This window comes from Battus philenor, unplaced genomic scaffold, assembly GCF_028537555.1.
Source record: "Battus philenor isolate CCGP_79_NKW_IND1 unplaced genomic scaffold, ilBatPhil1.0.hap1 SCAF_9, whole genome shotgun sequence".
Taxonomy (NCBI): domain Eukaryota; kingdom Metazoa; phylum Arthropoda; class Insecta; order Lepidoptera; family Papilionidae; genus Battus; species Battus philenor.
Window position 1 is genome coordinate 3473041 of NW_027181759.1, and position 20136 is coordinate 3493176.

Here is a 20136-nt window from a genome sequence, read left to right on the forward strand (position 1 = left end):
TGTTTCTAAACGATTGAGAAAGTCCTAATGCATGAAAATTGATTTGCAAAATATGATAATAATTTAAAAATAACTTAAAGACTTAAAATGTGATCGAAATCTTAACTTTCCGTAATTGGCTAGGAATGCCTATTGACAGATCTCTCTCTCTCTCTTCTCTCTTTTAAGCTAATGAACGCCCACTGCAAAACATAGATCTCCCTCAAAGATCGCCACCATGACTGTTCTTACGCCTGCGCACATCCAGCAGCTTCCCATGAACTTAACTATGTCGGAGACATATACGACTACATAAGTTAATATAATAAACTAAGTAAAAAATTATTACTAAAATTATCATTATACAAAGTATCATCTCAAAGTGAAAACTCGATTTTTTTTTCAAATATTTTAAGCGAGTATTAATTGGTAAAATTATATTTGTGTACAGAAAAATGATATAAATCTGCAAACAGAAATCAGTGGACCGAGATAAAAATGGAACGCATTTTATAAAAAGCAGAGGTATAATCTTCCAGGCGTTATTGTTGTCTTTTTTTAGCACGGCTTAGCACCTGCAACTGCAGAATCAAGTGAACTTCACACGTACTTTAGCGGAGACAAAGGGAGCCTTTAGAGCCGTCTAGGACAGCGCCCGGTTACACCTATTGAATGTTATATTTTACAGAAACGTAGAAAGCAAGTGGGTTACGATTTCAGCATTAATGTAATGAGAATAATAAATTCAATATTTAAACCTATTTTGCTAAAGGACGTATCTTAGTGAGTAATTAAAAATAATATAAAACGTGTAAAAAATAACTTCCTTTCTGGTGGGAATCTTTTAGGCGATACTTCCGCGAACGTATTCCCAAACAATTGTTTAAAATCTGTTTCCTGGTTTATGCAGGTGAGAAACCCAAATGGGCAGGTCATAATTTTTTAATAGGTAAAACACTAGTTATGTTTTACTTCGATTTATGATATTAAAATATCTTTTCAATATGAACTCGTATAGCACGCATGCATAATTATAACATAAAAATTAAGATTCACCTAAAACAATCACAAGAGCTAGAGTTAATAATTTGATGTTGTAAATAAGAAATTAATTAAAAAATACTGTAAATGAGCACCTCATTACCAGTTTTTTTAAAAAAAAAAACTGTAAATGAGGTGCTACATGGTCTCGGCCATTTTAGGATAAAGGAGTATAGCGACTATATATAAGTAAAAAAAACTTTCCGAAAAAAAAAGTTAACCATGTCTCTCGATTTCTACCCTGTAATAATATTTATACTGTTACATATTACAGAATGCCTACAGTGTAAATGTTTTTGAAAGTGATCACCAGCAGTTTCAGCTTATTATGGGCTCACTGCAGATCAGGACGCGTTGACCCACTTAGTTTTAACTTGTGGGTAATCATTATAGAGGTACCCGGAGGAAAGATTGTAACCTCTTCGGTGTGGCGTCATTTCAATTTAATATGAAAGAAGTTTCTAAAAAACTTTTCAATTCAGATTGAAGTTAATTATGGACTTTCAATTCGTTTTTCTTTCATTACCTTATAATTATTTTGAATATGTAATTTATATTAAAAGTTAATAATTAGATAACTGGAGCATCATTAGTTTATTAGTTACAAACAATTCCTATGTTTACTCGTATGTAATATTTGAATTTTTTAAATTGAGATCTTTTGACATTCTATTGAAGCTCACGATTGGTAATAATAAAAAAATATATTGTTATTAAATGTTTAATGATAGTATAGCCAAACTGCATGAAGTCTTAAAGCGAGTATTCTTTCTCTAGTCCGCCGTAAGTCCGCACGTCGGGAGCGCCCGGGGGACCGCCGCGTGTGTGCACAGCGGACAGTCTCGAGGGCAGGGCAGCGAGTCCCACTTGAGTGGCTAAGCTTCAAATCGACTCCCACCGACCCCTTTCACGGGCTTTGCCGTTGAAACGGTTCATTGTTACTCCGCATCTAAAAGAGACTTAATAATAACTTCCTAGAATTTTTAATGAACAACCGAGTTCTTTCGAGTTCCGCCAAAGGGTTATACTGGAAGGAAGCGAGTGACCCGAGCGTTACACGTTATTCTGGATGTATAGAGAGCGGTTGATTATATCCTTTCAAAGCGTTCAACTAACAAAACGAAATTCACCTATCATTTTATATTTTTAACACTAGATTACTAAAGGAAGTCATTACAATTCTAATATATAATAATTAGATATCCATCGGCGATTGGTAACAGGTGTTAAAGATTTGAAGGAGTTAATATGTATAGCTGTTAACGATTTAGCTTTGTCAGCAATTTTAAAAGTCTTACGCCTACTTCCAATTACCTTGTATAAAACGATCTCTCTGACCTGAGTTACATTTACGAACTTTTTCTATTGGTATGGCTAATAATTCCAGACAGTACAAAGTCTGTAACGATAGACAATAAATAATTTTATTATGTAGTAATCCAAATTTTCCGAACGCTTTTTTTAGTAAATTATAATTATGTTATTCACTATTTCTAAAACCATTGTTTTTTACATAGAGTGTACTATAAAATAATTGAAAGAAAATAAGCTATTCATTCACTCCTTCGCCTGGTGTTAAGCGATGACGAGGTCCACGATGCTATATGCTCGCTCTTCAGTTGAAGACTCCCAACTTATAGTTAGCTGAACACAACGAAGGTAAGTAGGTTGTTCTATTTCTTAGCTGTTTGCACTGTAAGTAGTAGCAAGACGCTTTGTGCGGGTTGAAAAGATTTCAACCCTGTATGGATGTTGGGAAACCGTGCATCTTAATGTCCGATAGAAGAAAGAAAACGATGGAATTAATTCATGTAACTCCGACGCACATTCTTTAAAATGCAGTCTAAGGACCACCGTAATCCTGGCAACTGTTTGCCGATGTTCCAAGCTCTGAAGTTTAGCGTTCATCAAAAAATCACTAATAATAAGCCTTTTTTTACATTTATAACCAATCACCTTATATAGTCGTGTATATGATCCTCGTCTATATGTCACTGCATGACATAGGCTTCCTCAAAAGATATCTACGAAGGGATATATCATTATCACCGCGTTTGCCGGGCTGGTTGGAGGTCAGTGCGGTGTTATGGAGCGCAGAGGATGCTCCTGACCATTCTCTGAGAACTCGTTTGTGAGCAATGACAATCCTATGTAATTCATACATAAAGTGTGAATTATTTAAAATTGTATCCAATCGAACCAAGTCTCAATCCCAAATATATATCATTAATTATAGAACGTAGTTAACAATTATCCTTGTCGTTTGACATCGTCGTACTGTCTTTGAACCTGACGAAGCCAGGAGTCCCTTCAAATCGACTTAGGGAATCCATCTCCATTAAGGGCAGAAGCCTACAAAGGATTTGAAACACGTGTTTGGCTTTGTGAAATCGCGCGCCTCCCGAGGGTCTCGTACAGAAACCTCGCATGGGAATTAAAAGGACGCGCCGGACAGAGACAAAACGTCGTGCGGTTTACTTACCTTATTACGTAGCCTAAGGCGATGTGCATACGCGGCGTTTTTTAGCCGTCATGTTTGAAGGTTAAGACGAACAACTATATTTAAAATAAATAAGTTTAAATAGTAATGTATTAAAGAATGACTTGGAGAAAGCGTTTTAATTAATACATAAAAATAAATTTCTTAGAAGACCTAAATTGCTGAATTAGGCCTCCCCTCGTTGAATTTCAGTTGGATCCGAAAGGAAAAAGACTACATTCCAACGTCTTCCGACGACTTTACCAAGGTCTGACAGTGCGCGTGTCAATCTGTGGTCTCCACTATTGAACCTTGACGCCCCAGAGATCACCTGTAATGCGCGTTATGTGGCTTGCAGAGTTTAATAGGCAACATTTGATATTCACATATTTATCTTTTAATAAAAAAAAAATATTATTGTTTTAACGTGACAGTGTTTTATTTAAATATAATAAAAAAAATATTTTTTGCTAAATTTTTCGCCGGCCTAGAGCCGTAACTACTCAGTTTGTACTTAGACGGTCAAATTCACAATGACCACTAGAAGACATACTTTCGAACACAACTTTTATTTCGGAACGTTTTCATTGATGGTTCACATTGTCCATGGACATAATTTTATAAAATATAATCATCATTCACTGTATTCTTAACGCGATTTGACTGTTATATGCTCGGTAGCCTGATTCTTCAATTAATAAATGTCCGGAATATTATTAAATTATATATTATATAAAATTATTCTGTTTGATATGACATAAACAAGTTTTACTCCATCTTTCGCACTTATTATTTAAAAGCTATTTAGTATTTGTTATTAATAAAGATGACCCACGATCACGCCCACAGTCGCTCAGCGCGTCATGGAGAAGGATATGCCAGAGATTTCCTTACGAGATCGAATTAGAAATGAGATCTATAGATGAAAGAAAGTAGAAAATAGCAGATTATTAAGTTGAAGTGGCACTGATCATGCAAAATAGCGCACTGAAAAGATTGCTGGAATCTTGAGGTTCTAAATAGGAGACCGGGGACAGGCATGCGCAGCGTAGCTAGACAAGGTAGACAGGTGACCTTCAATGTCATCTTAAAACTCTGTGTTTTGCACTAATCGGTGTAACATAACTCCTGAAGATGCCCCGTGGAGGGGTGAAACACGTGTTGAGTAATTTGGCGGTGGCGGTTGTGTGATTCGCATTGTTTGCCGCATACGTATTTATCAGAGGGCTGGCGGGCGGTGCATTTCATTGCACGACTACCACCACATGTGCGAAAGTAGCTAGATATTGGGCCTTTTCTTACTTAGGATGGACTTCCGCGAGGTAACGCCTGATTCCATTAAATATATCATCTTAAAACGCTGGATGCAGACAGCTTCCGATAGGACTTATAATAAATTTATAGTGGACGCTGATGAAATCGTTCTATAAGATATGATATAAAAAAAGTCTTACTACACCATTTCTTCAGTTTTAGTCAACTATTAATTAAAAGCAATTTAATGTTCGTAATTACCAAAGCGCTATAAAAAAATTTTTACTAGCTATACCAACGACTTCGTTCGCATGGAATATAATTATATTACAAGAATTTTACTAAAATAAAAGTGACCTTAATTACTTCTTATAATATCAACTACCTGCTAGATAAGTTCCGTCAAAAACGGTTCAGCTATTTCAAACAGACAGACGGACAAAAATTTAAAATATGCGTATTTTTTATATATGTACCTTTAATATACTCACAGGTTATTTAAATATTACAAACAGACGCTCCAATTTTATTTATTTGTACAGATGTATAGATATTTTATCTTCTTTAAGTGGTGTATATTCACAACCAATTTTAATGTTCGAATTATAAATTTATAAATGCGACAAAAAGAAAATAAACGCGTTGTAAAACTAGAGTATGAATGCGCTGAAGCTCAGCCGTGTCTCCGAGCACAAAGCGCGATCGTTCTCGTATCGCTAAGATAGTGATGAAGAGCAGCGGGTGGGTAATTATAAAAGCCCTCTAAAACGCTTCACACTTGAAAACAAATCCTAAAAGGCGCTTACGACGTTACGCCCCGCGCTGCCGGCATTAGCGCAATGTCGCATCTTCAGAGCGCGGCGAGATCAAAGGATAGGTACACAGCAACCGCTCCCATTGATGTCGCGCACAAAGGGAATTGATTGTTGCAAACCTCTTTTTCACAAAAAAAAAATCGAAGAGATAAAACGACGGCTTGATCATACATCTGCCACTTTTATTACGCTTCGGTTTTCGATATTGTGTCGAAAAACCACACTGTTTGTGAATGTTTCTATGATACGTTATTATTGATTTTACGCGCCTAACGAGATCAGACATACGAACATCAATGAGTTTAAGCGCTATTTAATTGATACCTCTAATTATTGGATCGAAGCTCAAACAATTACGTACGTATATCATCATATTTTGTAAAGGCGCTCTAACAAAACTACGTACTAATTAAAAAAAGTTCATAACTTTGTTTGGCGTTAGAAGTTCTATAAGACAGATGGTAAAACAAAACAAGTGAAAGCTATTTTATACATCTTCGTAAAAGTATTTAAATTTTTTTTCATTTAACTAATTATTCTAATATTTACCAACACTCATAAAGTTGTAAATTTTTAAATTTTGATTAATCAATGGTTTCAAGGGTTATAATATTAATAATTTCAATGTAAAAGTCAATTATAAAATTTTGATTGAGTACAATTGGTAAAACAAGATTATTTAAAAATAGTGTTAATAATTATTATATTTCCAAGAGGCCAGGATTGAAGTTCTCACACCTATAGGATTGATGTAAAGAATACAATTTAATTTTAGAAATTTACAAGAAATGTCATTGTTTTCTATTTTAATTATTAAAAGTTTGATGATTATGTAAAATATGTTTATAAATCTCTTAACAATAATTACGGTTATAACAATAATTATTTTTATGCCATTTTCATATATTTAAAAAAGAACATTTTAAAAATGTTTAATTAGAATGTAGCAATTTAATAAATAAATAATAAATTAAAAATTTACTAAAATTTTTTTCTGAATTCTGCTGTTAAATATTAAACTACAATATAAAAAAGGCTCATAATAAATAATAATGAAAGAATTAAAATGGTTTCAAACAACTAATCTATATACTATTGAGAACTAAATATCTTTATTGAATGCCATTACAAGGATTTTTAACAAAAACTATTATTTTATAAAATTAAACTAACTTTGATTAAAGTTTTATAAATTAGAAAAAATTAAAACAAGACATTTAACACGTTTAAAACTTTTAATTGAATAATTTAAAAAATTGTAAAATAACTTTAATTCTGTTCTATTTGGAAGTGAGATTAATGTAAAAAAAAAATAGGATAAAATTTCATTCATTTCATTCAAATAAGGTCCAAAATACTTTGATAGAAAATAGTAGGTCAATAGGTAAACAATATACCAAAAGTTTGTAAACAAATGCAAACTTCATTGCAGTGGACTGAAATGCGTTCAGAACGCGATGAAAAATTCTAAGAAGCAAAACATCTTAAGTGTCGGAGATCTGTTTAAAATTCGTGTAGAGAGACATAACCTTTTTAAGAATTATTAATAACTATTACTTCAAATGTGTACGTCGACGGCTTGAATGCGATGGGCTAATTACAAATTTTAAGAATATTCAAATATCGTTTTAGAGGTAAAGCGTTAATTTTAGAAGTCATAATCTTGAAATAAGCTTCGGTACCTTACCTCGTTGACACCTGAATACTCAACTGATCCCAGAGTTCGTTACAACTTTACACATAAAACTTTTAACTTCCAACTGTAAACTGATGCACTTGATAACGGATAAACACTTAAAAAAACTTCTCAATCAGTCTTTTAACTTATAAACAAACAAGAAACAGCAGTTCGTTGAAGAAAACAAAAATTTACCTACACACAGTTGACGTCGCTTTCGCCATGGTGTTGATGCACTTAAGCGCTATCTTGCGGACTTTTTGTACTTTTAACTTTATGTTCCTTTCCACGCAGGATAAAATAGATATGTTTATAAGTTGATAAAAGAAGTTTGCATTCGTGTTTATTGACTAGAGAAATATACATTATTCTTGATCGTTTCAAGTTTTATCGATTCAGTGATAATATTCTTAAAGAAATTAAACAATTGTCTGGATTATTTTTACTAACTAGCTATACCCGTGACTTTGTCCGCGTGAAATTTAACAAAAAAATTATTGTTTTTTTTTCGTTAAAGAATTTTTTCTAAAATAAAAGTAGCCTAATTTACTCCTTGTTGCATCAGCTAGCTGCAAGTATAAGTGCCGTCAAAATCGGTTCAGCAAATTTAGATATTAGCCGGAACAAACAGATCGACAAAATTTAAAAAAATATCATCTCCATATACATGTAGAAAAAACGAGTATTTTTAATATTACAAACAGACTCTGCAATTGTATTTATTTGTATAAATTATTCCTGACATTCGATATTTTACATGTTTGTCGAAAAGTTGGAAAAACTTAATAATAATTTGCGGATTAAAATTTTAATTGCTTTGAATGATGAAATTAGTGAAATTTAATGCCTTTTTTTTAAATATACAATACGTATGTAGTTGTGATGCGCTAATGTATTAACAGACATTTCGCCAGGGCATTTTTGCAAATACACAATCTTTTTCAGTGATAATAACCACAAGACGTCCCGCCGCAAGGCGAGTGGTCTTTGTTAAGATCGCCAGAAGTTATATATCTACGAGAGAGGCCTATGTCCAACAGGGTGGGTACTTCTCAGGGCTCAAAATGATGATGGTTAAACAATAACTTTTTACAATATAATCGAAAGTATATATAAAATGTATTAAATATTATTGTTTCTTTTTCAATTTGCATTTATCTTTATTGTGTTTACCTGTTAAATCTTTTCTCGGTTATATAAATCATTTCATGACTTAATACTTATTTGCAACTCTGGAAAAAATGATGATAATTATTTACATTAGTTATTGGAGACCTATCATGTAGTTCAAACTTTTAATCTATCAGGTTTCAGAGATGAAATAGCTTGGGTACATAAAACACAAATAGTCCCTTCAAACATGATGGTTCAAGTTAAATGATAAGTTATAAGGTGGTTTCTAATTTGTTTTGTGATTTGGCTTATAGCTTTTAATTTATTACCAAAAAATGACGCTAAACCAATTACTTGAGGAGCATTTAGCAAACCCAATTAGATCATTCGATTTCACCTCGTCTTAATTCTTTCGTAATGTCTTATTAATACAATAGTAATATCATTATTTATTAAAAATATGAAACAATTTATAAAAAATAAACACAGATTATGATGCTACAAGTTTATTACAATAAAAATGTACAGGCGAGAAAGAACACGTTTTACACTGTCATAACAAAATAAATTTAACATAACTAATCACTGTCAAACAATAAGGTTATGTGAAACACACAACACATCACATAAATCATAACAATGACAGTAACATTACAAAGTCAAATAACCATTAGTTTATCCTAATAACCAGTTTGATATCGTAGCAGGACTTCTTATCAAGAAAAAAATAATAACACATATCTAATAGTAATTATAACTTAATTTTTACATTCAACTGCTAAATCATTTTAAAAGCCCCTTCCATTCTTTGGACACAATTTATATTTGCATTGCATCATCCTTGGTAAAGTATGACGAGGGTGTTAAACCATTTCAAAAGAATATTTTTCGTCATTCCCTCTTGAGCAGGTACTATATAGCAAATAAAACTCAACGTAACATAGCAACGCCGCTGTGTGCGTTCTAAAACTACAAAAATGACTAAGCAATATGACTGTCTTCCTTAACTTGCTACAAAATAAATTACAATCGTAAGAAAAATCTATAATTGAGGTATTTCTCACCAAAGGAACTTACATTAGAAATTTTAGAACGTAAATGTAAGCGAATCACCTAATATCAAGTCATAGTCAAAATTTAATATAATAGAACATAAATTATACACAGTAAGTCGTCCAATAATTAATACAAGAAGTCTGTTATTTTGGTATGATTACCCTAATTTATAATCTTAAAATGTCAATAAAATTGAAGACATTTTATACTCTCTTGAATATTTTTTTAATTACTTTATAATTTTTAAAGGTGCAAGACGAAACATACATAATTAAAGGTGTTTTATAAAACATTCACACCAATTGTAGAGAATTGTTAAGATTGTTCACACGTATATATTCAATACCACAAACAAGGCAATTTTTAAAGCCCTCAAAGTTAGCCATATGACATTTCTACACTATTGTTAAAAACAATTCAGCCTCTAATTCAATCTTAAAGATAACAGCCGTTGAATAGGCTAAAACCTCATTTCCACTTCATTATTCTTATAAAGTTATCAACTAGAGTAGTACATTACTATTAGCCTATAATGTCACATTCAAACGCACTGGGCTAATCGCTTTGTAAACTTCGTTTATCTCTAGATTAACATATTATAAAGCTCGATTTTCGTAAATATAGCTTTAAATTATTTACTTAACATCAAGGCTTTACGCAAATTGACACTTATGTATCATCACAAGAGATGTAAAACTACTACTTTCATCTAATCTTCACCAGTCTCCAATAAGACAGAAGTTATACCAAAAGAATTTACTACACATATTCTATGATATTTTATGATTATTGCACATAACTTGAAGTTTCACATACAATAACACAAACAGTAAATATTAAGATTTAACCGAACAAATTTTTCATAACAAAATGTAACGTGATAGAGCAACGCCACTCGGAAATGATTTTAAGACTTCAATTTGGTGTCAGCTGTTTATAACTAAAATAGGCTGATAATAATAATAATTCATTACAAATTTTTCATAATATTCTCAATTAATAGAAAATTTTTGAGGGCTTAAACAGATAGTTGAATGTCAGTCAAAAACTGCAAATGTGTCAGATATAAATCACTACACAATAGTATATTAATACATGTTAAATTATTCAGCATAAGATTTACTTTGGATTTGTTGTTGCTGGTGGCTATATAGAAACCACTGAATTAAAAAAGTTTACTGTTTGTTGTTGATGTTAACAAGACCTTGAGTTCATTAATATGATTAGTAGCTTCTACGAAATCTTGGCGATCACTAAGTCTTAATGTTGTTCAAGCTCTTAATAAAATTGGTCATGTCATATTCCTCTTCGTACTGCTTATCGTCCCACAGGTCGGGTAGCGTTTCTAGCACAGACTTGGCTCCGACATTGCCTGATTGTGCTTGAGACTGGCTGGTGCTCTGCCCGGACAGCTGGAACAGATCCAGCAATTGATCGGTGCCCATGGTTTCCATCGCTGCATTCTCGCTGCTGATCACTGTGTTTGCTGTCATCAGCTTGAATTTTTGGAGTCTGTAATGAAAATTTAATATCGGTAAACATATGCATATTTAAATTCATAATTTTTAATTTACATGGGGTATAATAAAAGCTTCAATATACTGGTTTGTATTTGCTGGTATAAATTTAAATCCAAGTAAAGATATGGATAATCGAAAGCGAGGAAATTGGCAGACGAACCAAAGTTACTGACATTGCTAGACGATTTACTTGTCTGAAATTGTTATAAGTGGGGGCATATTGCTCATGCAACTATAAATTCAAGGTCGCGGGATGCGGACAGCGCAAGACCGGTCATGGCAGCGATCTTTGGGAGGAGATCTATGCAGTGGGCGACTGACGGCTGACATGATGAAGATATAGATGTATAGTTAAAATTATAGCAAGTTTTTAATAAAAAAAAAGTAATCTTAACCCCATAATCTTTTCCTCGAGCGTGTCCCTGGTTACAAGACGGTAGACGTTGACGACTTTGCGCTGTCCGATGCGGTGCGCGCGGTCCATGGCCTGCAGGTCCTTCATCGGGTTCCAGTCGTGCTCCACAAAGATCACCGTATCCGCGCCCGTCAGATTTAGACCAAGGCCTCCCACCTACAAATTTATTAAATATATTAATAAAAGTATATCGCCTAAACTTTCGCTCAACGCAAACCTCAAGAACGGCCTGTTAATCGGCTATTTTATTCTCACACAGACAGAACAATTGTAATGTTTACCAGTAAAATAACGAAAATATCTTTTTTATTTTTCAAACAAAGAAAATAAAAACAAAGCACTAAAACCTTAACCTTCCCCCAACTGTCAAAAACATGACGTAATTTAAAATCATTTGAATAATGATAAATAATATTGTATAACATTTAATAAATAATATATAATTTTATGATATATTAGCATAAAGCACTGTATGAAAACTTATTTCTAAGTAATCATTGTTTATTATTAAATAAATAAAGAAAGTAGTTACTGAAATAGGCACATCATGTATTATACTTTAAGAGAGTAAAATATCTGATGTTTGATCTGCTGATGTAAGATCTAGTAGTCAAGGTCGTGGGAAGTCGCTGTACATGGGCAGCGTAAGACTGGTTATCATGACCACCTTCGGGTTAGGTCTATGTCTTGCAGTGGGCGTTTGTCGGCTGACATGGTATTACGCAGCTAAGGCTTTCTTTGTCATAATATCGCGTGTATTCTACATCGCTCCGAAGTTCCTTCCAGCCTGCATCCAGCGACTTCCCGCAACATTAACTATGTTCTCGGTCCACTTAGTATGGGCCTACCCACTGGCTTAGTTACAGTTTTAATGTTCACAAACTTACTGCTGTAGTGAGTAGGAGTAAATCGATGGACACGTCGGTGTTGAAGCGTGTAACAATGGCGTGTCGCTGGTGCGGAGGCACGCTTCCGTCGAGCCGCAGGTGCGTGACTCCCGGTAGGTGCCGACGGAGGAGGTCGTTCTCCACGATGTCCAGCATTTTCTTCAATTGACAGAAAATTAGCGCGCGGTGCTGGGATACCACCGCTCCATTTTCCGCGTCGCTTGAACTGCTTCCAATGCCGCAGTCCAGAAGAAGTTGTCTACGAAAAAAAAATTATTTTATTTACATATTTTTTCTTCACTGCCACTAATTTGACAGCGACATCTTTAACAAATCCAAAAAGCATGCGGCCTACCTGGCCTAAAGCAATGACCTAAGTAAAAACCTAGCTAGTATATATTGTACTTAATCATGATTACTTCAGCCGTATTAGGTCTATTAGTAAGCACTATAACGATATACACAAATTGAGGAAAATATTATATCACATAAGTATTATATTTGTGACTTAAGTGGTCACTTTTTTAATATCATTATCATTTCAGGCATGGTATGTCCACAGCTGGACAAAGGTATTCACATAGATTTGCATATTGATCTCATCAGATTGTCTTTCTTAGACCTTAACAAGGTATATGTCCACTTTGTGGATGGACATCCTTCGTCTGTTTTCACTCAAGGCCCCAGCGGTCTGAATTTCTGCACGGAACCTGCCCACTTCCACCTTCAACTGGCCAAATTACAGAATTATAAAAACAAAATACAAATGGATCAGTGTGAGCGTGTTTGTAGAGTGAAACTCACTTGAGTGCTGGCAGCTTGGCAGAGTGCTGAATGTCGTCAAGCGAGGAGCGCTGCACGGCTAACTCCGCCGCAATGCGTTCCGCCTCCGGGTGTTCCGGAGTCAGCACCAGTTTGGGGTGATTGCATACATTTTGGAGATAGTGTAGTGCCTGCAAATAATAACGACGCATGTTAAATATAACTGACCTCACAGAAAGAGAGTTCGTAAAATAATTCTCGGAAAAAATGACATTTATTTTCATTACAAAAATCAAAATTTTCAGAGGTCCTAGGGATATACAAACATTTAAAATAGTGAAATAATAAGATTATAGATTTTAAGGACAGTCGACCTTACGAAGGTTGTGAAGGGTTGACGTCTTTCGTCTACGAATCCCATTCCAGAACATGCATTATGCATGCACTATGAAAATAGATTTTATTTCAATTGTGTTTAGCTACTCTTTGGACTCTATGTACACATATCTGGGTTTGACGAAAGTCTCCGCTTTAAAAGAAGGACGCATATGAGTCTGTAAATTATTAATGATCAAAATATACTTTCATTACATCATTGTATTTTTTTTAATATTATATTTATATATAAAGTTATATTGTTTTATTAAAAACAGTTTTAATATTTAAAAATAAATACTTTGCACTTTAACTACTCCGTTCCATGCATAAAGGTATTCCGTCCCATTGACCGACAATGCTCGGGGCCGTTTCAGCCGCGAGTATTAAGAACCCAAAAAGGTAATTTGTAACTAGTAAAGAGCACGTACCTGGAACACATGCGTGTGTGAGCTGCCGATATCATGAGGCACGTGTTCACGCGAGAAGTGCTCGTACAGTCGGCGCTGCATGGGGCTTAGCTCGCAGTAGTAGTCCTGCGTGATCTTGGGCGGTAGCTCGCGTAGCACGTCCTCTTTCACACGCCGCAGCAGGAACGGCAGCACCTATCGCAATACAAATAAGTATATTTAAACTTAATAACAGTTTCTATATGCTTAAAGGCATATGCCTTTACAGTGCGCGTCTATAGGCTGACGTCATTATCATGAAGCCTATTTTGAGAGATCATAGTCTCATCTGTTGATCAGACCAAACAGACAAACTTACTTATTATTTCTTTATTGTACGGATAATTTGTTACGAACTTAAAAGTTTTACAAGGGTGAAAGTATAACTTATTAGTCAACAAATTTTAAAGCTTTTGAGCCTATTTACACTCGCACTGTATGAAAAATTAATTCTGAAATATATTACATTTCTTAAATTGAACACGACAGGTTAACATCCTGTGGCATATATAGTGACAGATAGTGAACGATATTTAATTTCATATACAGTAATCCGAATTTTGTAAACAAATTTTTCTTACCACATATCTTTGGACACGATGTACTATAATACATTATACATTGTTTTATATCTATAACCAATCATCCTGTGGACTAAACTACAGCTTTTTCGCGGTAAGAATATATTTTATCTGTATTTGGTTTGGCCACCTGTCGGTGCAGCGCCTCGCAGGCTAGAGCGCCTGCCTGCAGCTGGTGGGGCGTGGCCTTGGCGTCGCGTGCTGCTAGGATTGGCCGCGAATAACGCGCCGTGAACTGTCGCTCGGTGCCCAGCAGCCCTGGCATCAGGAAGTCGAACAACGACCACAGCTCCAGCACGTTGTTCTGTAATTTTAGTTCGTCCACATTACTTATCGCCACTCATTCGTAAATTCACAAATCGTCATGACTTATCATCACCATAACAGCCCACTTCTGAACAAAGGGCTTCCTTAGAATAAGACCGATATGAAGCGGCCTGTCTCCAGCGTTTACAGACGCCTTGAAGAAGATCATCTGTCCACCACATGGCCTGCGTCTTGAGTATGCCAATGACTATTAATCACTTATAATCTAAATTGTTTTGGTGTCAAGATGGAGAGCATTGTCAATATTTAAATATCGATGCTTTTACTACATTATTATGAGCAATCTCATAATTGTATAATTGATCATAATTTTTAAAATGAAAATCACTTCTTTTGTTTCCTTTTGTTCATTTTTGTATAATTAATAGCAATTAAAATTTTCACCATTAATAATCGCGTGGAAGACATTACACTATTCTATAGCTATTTCGTAGCCTAAAATGTAAATTCTACTGGGCAAAAATGAGAAGCAGGACCAGCATTACATTTGATACTAGTTTCTCGAGGGCAAAGCTTTAGTATTTTTGTAATATTGTATAATATTCTTAAAAGTATTTGAGTAAAATCATAGTACAAATGATATTAGTTCTGACCTGTATTGGTGTTCCTGAGAGTATCAGCCTATGATTTGCGATGAGTTGTTTAATTGCTTTAAATGCTTTTGTTTTTCCGTTCTTAATCACATGGCCTTCATCCAGTACGCAGTAGTTCCACCTTAAAACAGAAAGCGAGAAATTATAAATTACGACAACATGCCAACATTTCTATTATTTTTTTATATTTTACTTGATATTAACATTAAATCACCATCGTTTTTATGTATTTAATGTACACCGCCTCCAGTTTTGTTGAGGCAAAGTACTCTTTGCGAGACAGGATTTAAGATGTAATGTAGAAATTAAGAAAAACGGTTTTGAATTTTGCGATGGATAAGGATCATAGTTGTATTATAAGAAAAAGCATAAAAATCGATAAATACGAGAGCCATAAAAATAGTTTTAGCATAAAACAACATTAAAAAAGTGTTTTTTTTTTTATGTGGTTAATGGGGACCGCAAAAATAAGCTCTGACGTATAAAATAACTCAAAGTCTTACAAAATAATTAGATATTGCTAAAATGTATAACCACTATCTTTTACTCTGACAATAAGCAAACCTGTGCTAAAACACGATCAAAATTGCTTACGTCACTTGTATATATCTGTAGCCAAATATACAATGACAGAACCTTAATTTTATATATTTCATTACTACGCAAATTTTCTTCTTATTTAATTAATCTCATACAACACAACAAAATCGCATTAAAAACGTTTCAGTACATAACTCGTATTTGTTAATTTCCTAATATTTTCACTGTTAAATTAGTCCATAAAACTGTAATTTACTGTGAAGGCCTGACCAAATAGTTTTTATTTAATTTTCGTACATTAATCACTTACTTGATGCTGCTGAAGAAATCGATGTCTTTCCTCACGATGTCATAGGAGGCGACGATCAAGTTGTAGTACTTGACATGCGCACGCAGCCGCTCGCGCTCCGACGGCGGCCCCACGTACTGCAGCGGCTTGAGGAACTTTGAAGGGATGAACTTGTTCACTTCGAACACCCAGTGGCCTGTTAACGAAGAAATAACGAGAAATTAATAACATCATTTTACATCATTGATCATTTTATACAAGAAAGTGACCAAGAGATGACAAGTGCTTTGCTATGATATGCAAAAATACCCGCCACACTTGGTAGGCCGAAACATCACCGAAGTGATATTTTGACGACGGGCATAGGCCCAGTTAAACCTTTTTAACAAAATTTTTAGTATGAATCATTTCCATATTTATTTAAAAAATAAATCATTATTTTATTAATATCGCCAAGTCAGTTCGGTCTTATCAGCTAACCATATATTCGTTGATATAAAGTCAAGGTACCAAGCTCGTGACGAATTATTCAGATTCTCACGATTGACCTGTGAATTAAATTGCTACCAAAATCTTTGTAAACTATCTCGCCGCAATTTCTTAGAGCAGAGAGGAAAAAACAGCTCATTCCTCCTACCTAGATGCGGTGACATAGTGCAGTAGATTCGATAGCGCAATAAATTGATAACGGTATCCCTGAACCAAAACAGTAATGCCTATACTACTGTAAGAAAACAGACACAGAACGCTATGCCTATATCTCCAATTAAAACCCATCACGTAGTTACTAATTATTGGACAAAAAATATTCGGTAAATAAAACTGTACAATTAAAGTCTATTCAAATAAAAATTTCAAGTTAAATTCTAAACTTGTTTTGTAAAGTGTAATCATATTATTAATGAATAAATAATTTTACATGGCAATGTGTACTATGTACTATTTACCCAAGTGTGTATTCATTATCACTTATGTATACATGTGCATAAGTGTACAGTGTTCGTTCAGTACAGTCAAGTACAGCGGTGCGAGACGTACCGGTGAGCGTGGGCGGGCAGACGACGAGCGAGGGCAGTGCGTCGCGCTTCTGCTGGGCGCGCTCCCAGTGCGAGCCCGCCACCACCACGATCGACTGCAGCGTCTTACCCAGCCCCATGTCGTCGCACAGCACGCCGTGAAGACCGTACTCGTACAAGAAACGCAACCAGTTCACCCCGGCCTGTTAACAAGTAAAATATTAAAGAACATACAATGATGTACAGGATGTTAGATTATTGGCCTATCGAATTATAAGACGTATATTTTATATTTCAGACTTAATTTTATAAAAGGTGGTCGTAAATAAATGTAAAAGTTTTTGTTGACAAATCTGCCTTACATTTACACCATTTTACAGCCAATTTACACAAAAACTAATCATCCAGTATAAATAAATGGACATTAAAAAGATTTCACATATTATAACTGAACGGAAATTTCTGTTTTAAATATAATAGTTTTAAGACAATGATGACCTGTTGATAACTTCTCAGTTCAGCAGACACTGGTACCGGTATCTTGTAATCCTTGATTGATTTAGGATTAAAGAGTTGCTCGAGGAACTGTTTGTCACGCTGTCTGCGCGCGCGCATTTCTGAGGAGAGACCCTCAGGCTCTGGTATGGCACCGTCCAATGGCATCAGCTGGATGAGTGTCGCAAAACAACGGGTGGACATGGTGCGAACCGCCTCGCAGTGGTCGCTCATTCGACCTGATAACAAAACAAAGCATATACACTTAAACCTGTTTACGTGCGATGGATAAGTACACAAAAAAATGTATACAAAATTCATAAAAAAAAAACATTTTCCTTGAATAAAGAGCGGACAAAAAAGTCTATCGTAGAAATTAACCTACAACCTCACAGACTTTTCACTCGCGCAGATCAAAGAACAATTAAGAAACTTTTTTTTTTATTTCAAGTAAACTTATTTATCTACCCATACTACTCAAAGCAAACAAAACAAATATGAAACTAGTCTGCAAATATCTCACTAGCTTGAAATCAACTCGGCGACCTAAGTGACGCGCTTATGTAATGTATGCTTATGTAGTGTATATAATGTATACATATGTCACGAATAAAAACCAAAATGTCAGATTAAATGTACTATAATTTCGTTAAAACCTTCGTCAATTATGTTCTAATAAGATTGCAATTTTCATATGCCGCACTAAAGCCTAAGTGTGCAATTAATTACACACATAAAATTTTGTATTATATCCTGTGCACAAAAAACCAACACTAAAAAGGATCAGATTAGAAAACATGAATCACTATTTATGAAGATTTACCGTATAAAATAACATCCACATCATATATTAATTAAAATTCATGTAATGTTTCTAAATAAAAACTACTGACATCAACGCAAAACAAACAAGCAATTACAAACAATAGATAGTGTTGTCTTTTCGCGGTATTTTAATTTGTCACGTTTAACTTTTTTTCGCACTTAATGACTTAATATCACATATATTTGATTTGCACGAACCTGATTAATTTAGCTTATGGATCGATTTAATTTACCATTTTTTTCCTTTATAATAATTTAAATTAGAAACTGATGAATAAAAATACAAAATTTATAATGAATTTATAAAACAATTTACATATTTTTTTAGAATAAAATACAGAATTATTAACATATGTTGCCCTGGTATGCCCTTCTACATAGATAGACCCTTACTGACCGAGTAAAGGTATGACGAGCAGCACAACGTATGGCACCACGTGCAACTGCAGCGCGTCCACGAGCCGTGCAAGCGCCTCTGCGGCGCCGCAGCGAACGCGCTCGCTGCGAACGTCTTCCAGAGAACCGATCAGCTGCAACGCAAATAATACTCTTTTTTTATTTGGACCATACTTGCTGACCAAATGGCATTTGCAACTTCCGCTTGTTGTTCTAAGAGGCAAAAACCTCTATAGAGAAGCCCAAGGATTTTCCCTAGAGCATAGGTTCGGGATGCTACATAATACAGTTTTACTATATTGGGAGACCACAGAGCTCTTAAATCGCATAAGTGGGTACTACGTGACGCGTGAATCCCTAAGAATTCATTCCGACATTATATATATAATGAATTCAATATGTTATATACTAAAGTGTGCGTTTAATAAATCATTCTAATTAACCTGCATTGAAGCGTATGCTTTATACTAGGACACTGACTTATATTTTTAATTACAAATGATTGCTAGCATCATTCTTAACGAGACTATATTGATTATCAAATAATCAAAACCTGTGTTATGTGAACACAAGTTTACTATCATAGTAAAAATTATGCTACTTCTTTTTTGGCATTTACTTTAAATACCATAATAAAATGGGAAAGTGATCACAAAAGATACCATTTCTCAAATTAGGATATCTTGCATCTCTCGTAGCTCGTTTTGATACTAGTTTCAATTGAACAAGGCTCTTCTGGTATTTTTAGCACCTACACTGATTTAAAGTAGAAAAATAAAATTAATAAATGAGTAATGAAGGGTTGTACCTCGTTGACAAGATCATGCATGACGGCATGAGGGTCTCGTGCCGCGAGCGAGGCGAGCGCGCGGGCTCCCATGTGCCGCAGCGCTGTGTATAGACCGCGGCAGAGCGCTGCGCATGCGCGCACGCCGCCCAGTAACTGCGGCCACAACTCCGCGCCCACGTGCCCGCTCACCGCCTCCACCACCTGCAGCCGCGAGATCAGCTCCTCAGCCGCCTCCGGTTCTTGTGCAACCAATTCTGTCAACAATAAATCTCAGTTAATTTATGTTACTAGATATTTATATACAAACCAAACTTATATCCATAATTTATAAAACACAATACATTCGTACAATATACATAGTGATTTGTTATAGATGTAAAAGCTTTCTGGTATATGTTCAGCTTATTTGCTGCCTTTTAATGTAAGGTACAATCAAACCAAAAATCAAATGCTTCAGAAAT

The 20136-nt window shown here is 34.7% G+C and overlaps 1 protein-coding gene and 1 long non-coding RNA gene across 2 annotated transcripts in view; both read right to left on the bottom strand.

The window, feature by feature from the left end:
* The window catches only part of LOC137932467 (uncharacterized), a 68317-nt gene extending 60849 nt beyond the window's left edge, over positions 1-7468 (bottom strand). Inside the window, exon 1 of the long non-coding RNA XR_011109086.1 lies at positions 7256-7468. This is a non-coding gene — a long non-coding RNA (uncharacterized lncRNA). The remainder of the gene's footprint in view (positions 1-7255) is intronic.
* A 2161-nt stretch (positions 7469-9629) lies between these two features.
* Positions 9630-20136, bottom strand: part of Hel89B (histone acetyltransferase 1) — a 51699-nt gene continuing 41192 nt past the window's right edge. Inside the window, exons 24-35 of the mRNA XM_068775616.1 lie at positions 19694-19929; positions 18887-19019; positions 17668-17903; positions 17192-17372; positions 16175-16349; positions 15325-15445; positions 14535-14708; positions 13806-13979; positions 13042-13190; positions 12238-12496; positions 11331-11506; positions 9630-10927 (exon numbers count right to left, since the gene is read on the bottom strand). Coding sequence (XP_068631717.1) covers positions 10669-10927; positions 11331-11506; positions 12238-12496; positions 13042-13190; positions 13806-13979; positions 14535-14708; positions 15325-15445; positions 16175-16349; positions 17192-17372; positions 17668-17903; positions 18887-19019; positions 19694-19929 — 2273 coding nt within the window. The 3' untranslated portion in view covers positions 9630-10668. The remainder of the gene's footprint in view (positions 10928-11330; positions 11507-12237; positions 12497-13041; positions 13191-13805; positions 13980-14534; positions 14709-15324; positions 15446-16174; positions 16350-17191; positions 17373-17667; positions 17904-18886; positions 19020-19693; positions 19930-20136) is intronic.